Source organism: Acanthisitta chloris, unplaced genomic scaffold, assembly GCF_000695815.1.
Source record: "Acanthisitta chloris isolate BGI_N310 unplaced genomic scaffold, ASM69581v1 scaffold7323, whole genome shotgun sequence".
Lineage (NCBI taxonomy): Eukaryota > Metazoa > Chordata > Aves > Passeriformes > Acanthisittidae > Acanthisitta > Acanthisitta chloris.
Genome location: NW_008664239.1, coordinates 61,439 through 68,245, shown reverse-complemented (window position 1 = coordinate 68,245; position 6,807 = coordinate 61,439). Strand labels below are relative to the sequence as shown.

Genomic DNA, 6,807 nt, shown 5'->3' with positions numbered 1-6,807 from the left:
CTCTGCTGCCTGCAAAGGCAAAACTTTTCTGCTTTTCTTCAAAGTTAATCTGTTAAAGTCACATTTGGTGGTTGCAGGGAGCTGGAGCAGTGCCAGCAGCTCTGCTCTCACACAGTGACATGATGTGGTTTTCCTCCCTAACATGAGCTGTGCTGCTCGTTAATGATGATGGGAAAGGTGCTGGCGCTGTTCCATGATGTGAGTCTCTGGTGAGACCCCCATGTCCCAGGGGGATGCCTCCACTTCCCAGGGCTTTCTTTCCCAGCCCTGGAAGAGGTTCATAGCCCTGGCAGTGACTGAACCCTTCTGCCTTTACAAGTGTGAGGTTGTTGCAAGTTCAGTGCAGAGACTGAGGGGTTTGTTGCCTGCCTGGGGGTGCAGCAATCCAGGATGCCCAAGGAGAATGCCAATGTAGGAGCTTGAGATGGGCACTCTGCCCATCACCAAGCCACAAGCCACAAGTACACTGCCCAAAATCACAGAATCCTGGAATAGTTTGGGTTGGAAGGGACCTTAAAGATCATCTCATTCCACCAGGGGCTGGGACCCCTTCCACTAGCCCAGGTTGCTCCAAGCCCCATCCAACCTGAACACTTCCAGAGATGGGGCAGCCACAGCTTCTCCAGGCAGCGTATTCCACTAGCCCAAGATGCTCCAAGCCCCATCCCACCTGGCCCGGAACACTTCCAGGGATGGGACAGCCACCACTTTTCTAGGCAGCCAGGCAGCCTGTTCCCTCACTGCTCTGCCAGCTGTCCCCTCCTCACCCGCCAGCAGTTTGGAGCTTGGCTGATAACCCGCAGAGGGCTGGGGTGTTTGATAGTGTCCCACTGGGGCATGGCACAGCTGCATTCCCGCAGCTCCCACCGCATCCCGCTCGGCATCCCCCGGGCCGCGGGCGCTGGGAGGGACGGAGCTGCGGGAGAAGGGGACAGGGCTGCGGGGCTGGGTCTGCTCCGTGCGTGGGAACGTGGCTTTGTCGGGATGAATTACGGACACCGAGTTCTGCTGCGGCTCTCCTAACGCTGCCGCCTGGGAATCGCGGCAGCGGCTGCGTTTCCTTGGGAGAGGCACTGGCGGAATAGCTAATGCTCCAGCCCGGAGGGTGCAGCATGCGGAGGGCGAGCGCCGGCTGCAGCCGCAGCATCAGGTATAGCAACAACCCCCTCGTTAATTATTGACTGCCTCTTCAATAATCCCTGCTGATAAGCGAGGCAGCCTGCTGACAGCACCCAGTGCTTTGTGTTTTCACGGAAAAGGGAACTATTCTGTGAAAAGTAACTCGTTTTATACACTGGGATTGAACTGTCCTCCGAAAGGTCATACGAGAGCCATGGGCTGCTTGATTGGGAAATCGATCCCTCTTCTGTGCTTCTTGGTTTAAACTTGTATTTGCTTTCTAAGCAAGGTCACTGCTCAGCTGACCAACTTTTTACCTGCTGGAAAAGGCTGGGGTTAAACAACAACACGTTTGCTGCTCCCAGCCCTTCGCTGCCAGCTCTGGGCATGGGAAAAGATGCTTTTGAGGGAGGCAAATGCTTCTGCTTCCTGGGCTTGTAGGTGCCAGCATGAAAGGTAACATGACAAAATGCTTTTCTAACCATAGTTTTTCCTCTGACCAGAAAGTGCTGAAGGTGCTGCTGCAGTGCAGGAGAACAGACAGGCAGAGCTGAAGTAATGGTGTGTTACAGCTAACAAGACTGTGCTAACATGCTGGTGAATTCTCTTCTGATTTAGAGGCTCAGAGCTACGTGTTTCCAGCTTACAAATACTAGCAAGATGCTTTGGGAGAATGAGATCTGTATATGTTTGTCTTTGTGCTTGAGTTAATTTGTTATTTAAATGTTTTGGGATGTAATGGTGCTCTCCTTTCTGCTGGATGGGGTGGATGGGGGAGTGGGTGGGTGCTCACATTGCCTGGCAAGTGTCCCAAGACTGGGATGGAGTGAAAAAGGGGTTAAATGTGACTGTAAAGAGTCAGTGTTTGACCCCAAGCTAGTTAAAAAGACAGTACATTGTCCCTGCAAACGGGCTGCCCTAGGGAATAAAACCACTTCACTCTGTGCTGTTGCCTTCTCACATATTTGGCTTCTCCGTTTCCATTTCTCTATGTATTTATTCCTGCCTTGAGAAAAGCAGTGTAATTCAGATCTGGATTCATTCTCCCCACAGCCTCTCTGTGTAGCAAAGGTAAAAATCAGCGATGCTGTGCACGTGGTGGTGTCGTCTGCCTGGAGAGTAAAATAAATGTTCTTCAATTTATTTAACAGAGAAGACTCAGTAAATACAGAACCTGATGGAGAGTCAGTATAACAGGTTTTAGCAGGATGAAGACCCACCTAAAAGTCCTGCCCTGCCCCAAATTGTGGGCTGGACCTTGGGTATAGGGTGTCTGCTACTTCTGGTGGATCACTTCATTTTTTAATCTCATTTTTAGTAGGGACAGGCATGGGAGAGCAGCCACGGGGGCCGAGGAGCCAGTTTTTGGCTCTAAGCCATGTGCTCCGTGCCTGAGCTGCCCCAGAGGGGACAGGAGAACATCAGCAAGCTGGTTGGGTACATTCAGCATCCTTTTACGAGGCGATTTTGAAGTAGATTGGTCAAAAGAGAGAAGTCATAGTATCAATTTGGGCTGCAGAGTTGGGACCAGGCCAGCTCATAAATGATCCAAATAGATGTAATTATCTAGATATTAAACCCCATCCTATTCACTGGCTTTCCCCCCCTTCTAAATAAATGACCTAGAAGAGTGGAGTGTAGCTGCTCAGGCTGTACTTGGGATCTGCAATTGGCTGCAAAGGAGAAAACAAACATTTGAGGAAGAGGTTAGTGTTTGTTTTGGCACATGCTGTTTGTTGGCAGGAGGAGACAGAAGGAATTGCCCTTTATAGAAGGAGTGTGGTTAATTGGAGAGCACATCAGGAGCTGCTTGTCAAGGTGTTTCAGGAGCTCACATGGTGTTGGGTGGGCTTCAGTGTTGCCATCTGGCCGCATGAGCTTGGAGGAACTACCAACCCTGCAGGAGCTTTTGAGAGTTTTGATGTTCTCCTTGGGTTAGGATGTCAGCAACTTCTTGTTTCTTTAAAAGGTTTTGATGGAATTCCATACTGGTTTGGGTTGGAAGGGACTTTGAAGCTCATCTCATTTCACCCCATGCCATGGGCAGGGACACCTTCCACTAGACCAGGTTGCTCCAAACCCTGTCCAACTTGGCCTTGAACTCTTCCAGCGGTGGAGCTATGTCCTATGATAACAGGATTTGACAATTTTCTGGCTGGTCTTTGATGGTAAAGGTCAGCTGGAGCCCCTTCACAAGGAGCTCTGGAACTGTGGTCAAGGGCTAAAGCCCTTGCTTAGACAAAACACTGCAGGCAGAAAATGAGTTCAGACTCTGATGGTTTCATTTCCAAGAGATGAATTTGGGCTGGCTCTACATGGGCTTTGCACTGCTTGGTCCTACTCTGAGAATCTTGCATAGCTTAGGGATGCACTAGAGAAGTAGGGACAGACTTCCACATGGCTGTGGGACCCTCTCTGGCTAGGAATCAAATTAGTTACTTGAAAGAAAATCCTAAACAAGCAACCGACTATCCAAGAAACTCCCACCTTTCCCCCTGTGGCAGGAATTAAAACCTAACCTTAAAACCTGACAGCACTGTGAGTGCTGTTGTCCTTCTCATACAAGACAGGAAGCCTCCTACAGTCATGTCCAACTGCCTCAACCTCCTTTTGCCCTTCCCTGTCTCCTCCCTGTGCCTTTCTGAAGATCCTGGAAGAGAGACACTCCATCCAGGACCTTTCTTGGTTGTTCCCAGCCTTAATCTCTCATGCTCCAGGAGGGTCTCACCTGTGTCCACGTGATGGGAAGGAGCTGGAGGTCAACACAGCCCAGGAAGGATGTGAAATTCTCACTGTTGGCTGTGGCTGATATCCACCTGGGCTGGGAGCAATTTGTCTGTGGTTCAGTGCAGTTTGGTGAAGGTTCTTTCAGGGCTCTTCATCAGGGGTGTGCTCTGAAGTAATGGCTTTCATCTGAACAAGAGTCTACATAAATTCTGAATCTTTGGTCGTTATGGATTAAAAAGAAACAATGGCAGTCATTTCTGTGTGTAGTTTATAGCCCTGTTTTCGGGAATGTTATATTATGTTGGATATCTCCAGTCTGCAGGAGTCAGCGAAGAGTTCCTGTGCCATCGATCTCAAGTCATCCTAAATGTCTGTCTGTCCTCATTTGCAGTCAAACCATCTGTAATGCAGGGGATGTTTTATAAGAAGCAGCTACCTGGGATGTGTCTGTGAAGCAAATAGTTGCCACTGGAAAAGGAGCTATTGATTTAAGCAGCTTCAAAGCCCTTAGCAGACAGTGCCAGGCTGCAGAATGTGGGAAGGAGGAGGGGGGTGGCCTGTGAAGAGATGTAAGGCTTTAAGGAGAGATTAAGTGCACATGGTTGAGTTATTCTTATCAGATTAAAAGTATCCATTTCTTTTTTTTAAGGGTGAAGTGACTCATCAGCCCTAGCTTGTCAGAAGATGCTTAAGTGACAGCCCAGTTCGACCCCACCATGGAGAAGACAGAAGGTATGGAGGCTACAGGATGTTTATTTGCTTATTTGTTCCTTGAAAACAAACACCCCAACCAAGCCCTGAATTGATTTCCTTACCAGAAATACTGTAAATAACCTGTTCTCTATAGAAGTGGGGCCAGAATATGAAAAATGCATCGTTCATGTATTATGCAGACTTCCTAAACCACAGCAAAGCATGGGCCCAGCCCTAGATCAGCATCTATTTGTCCTCCCGTCCTCTGTGGCACATCAGCAGGACAGATCCCTGCTCCCACCATCCAGGCTTTGCTCTTGTGCCTGTTACCCCATGTGATGTTTTCCCTCTGTCTTTCCTCCAACTTCCATGTGCTGCTCCCATCAGACTGTATCTCAGTGAAGTTCTGTGATAAGCAGCACCAAAAGGTGTCCCAAATTGTCCTGGTCCTTCCCAGCTGCCGCACCAGGATGGAGACAAAGGGATCAGCTATGGGGTCTGGTGTCTCCTGGTGAGCTGCTCCTCCTCACCCTCACAGCTTGCTCAGGGGTGCAGAGCAGCCCAAACCACTGTGATTTCACTTGCTGCATAAAGAAAATGATCAATGATGCAGAAGTTTAACTCTTTAGACCCTCAAGGTGGAAATGTAGAGGCTGTGAATTTTTGCAGGTGGGAGATGAGTGCATGAGGCTGTGTTAAGGCAGGGTTGGAGCAGTGCTGTTTGCCTGCTGACTGGGTGGGCAAACCCACTGCCATACACTTTGTGGTGATTTGCCTCAGTTAAGAGCTGTGCTCGGTGCCGTGAGCAGGTCACCTTGGGAGGCACATGTTCCACATGGATGTGGCTGTGAGTGGCAGCCCCAGCTGGTGCTGGTCCAGGCTCTGCCTGGTGCTGTATCCTTCATTTTCGAGGAATAATTTCTGACCTGCAGATGAAGCAATGCAATGATTTTAATTTTTTTTCCCACACCAATGAAAAGTTAAAACCAAAGCAAAAGCCTTGAAAAATGTCATCAGAGGTCAGTCCCACCTTCTGGTACTGACCTGGATTGATTGTCCATCAGGCAGCTTGTTATACCTCCACAGACACATAGCTCTGCCTACAAAACCTGCTGTTTGCTTAACTGCCGACTAGAGCCATGATTTCAGCAAAGTTTTGGCTTCCTCAGTGCAACAATTACCTGATTCACCTCTGGAAAACCAGATTGGAGCATGGTGTGTGTCGCTGCATCTGTGCAGCTGCACCACGAGCCTCCGTGATGATGAGCTGCAGCCCAAAACTGAGATGAAAAGAGCAACAACATCTTCCTTCTGCTCTAAACATATATTTGTTAATTTTTTTAGTTTTCAAAATTCAATCACAGAATCAGTTAGGTTGGAAGGGACCACGGTGAGTCATCTGGTCCAACCTCCCTACTCCAGCAGGGCCATCCCAGAGCACATGGTGCAGGATTGCATCCAGGTGGTTCTGGAATCGTAGAATTTTTAAGAGTTGGAATGGACTGTATAGATCTCCTAGTTCCAACTCCCTGCCCTGGGCAGGGACACTTCCCACCAGACCAGGTTGCTCCAAGCCTCATCCAGCCTGGCTGTGAACACTGCCAGGGTTGGGGCAGCCACAGCCTCCCTGGGCAACCTGTGCCAGTGTCTCATCACCCTCACAGGGAAAACTTCTTCCTAATGAAATACCTCCAGTGAGGGAGAATCCACACCCTCCTTGGGCAGTCTGTTCCAGTGCTTATTGACTGCACAGTAAAGTTCTTCCTCATAATAGGTGAAACTTCCTGTGCATCGGTTCTTGCTGTTGACTCTTGTTTTATTGGTTTCCACAACGAAGAAGGGTGATCCATCATCTCTTTCCTTTGGGTTGTTTCAGCAGGTGGGCAGCCACCCAAGCCCGATGGGGAGAGGGAGCAGCCCCGCAGCCTCCCCTACTCCCTGGAGACGCCGTACGGCTTTCACTTGGACCTGGACTTCCTGAAGTACGTGGATGACATCGAGAAAGGGAACACCATCAGAAGGATCCACATCCACCGCAAAGCCAAGCAGCCCAAATTCAGCACCTTGCCACGAAACTTCAGCCTGCCCGAGAACGGCTCCCGCGGGTGCACGACCGCTCCCAGCAAGAGCTGGACAGCCACCTGCTCCTTCCCCCAGAGAAAGGCATCACTGGGGGCGGAGGAGACGCCCCGTCCCCTGCTGCCCACCGAAGCAGCCCCTCCGGCAGGCGATGAGCCGAGTTACCGGAGAAAAGCCCTTCTGGCGGAG

General features: G+C 50.0%; 1 protein-coding gene across 1 annotated transcript in view; it reads left to right on the top strand.

The window, feature by feature from the left end:
• The first annotated feature begins 4,562 nt into the window (after window positions 1-4,562).
• Window positions 4,563-6,807, top strand: part of KANK4 (KN motif and ankyrin repeat domains 4) — an 11,000-nt gene continuing 8,755 nt past the window's right edge. The window contains exons 1-2 of the mRNA XM_009071260.1: window positions 4,563-4,578; window positions 6,416-6,807. The exon at window positions 6,416-6,807 is cut by the window's right edge and continues 219 nt beyond it. Of these exons, the coding sequence (XP_009069508.1) occupies window positions 4,563-4,578; window positions 6,416-6,807 (408 nt within the window). The remainder of the gene's footprint in view (window positions 4,579-6,415) is intronic.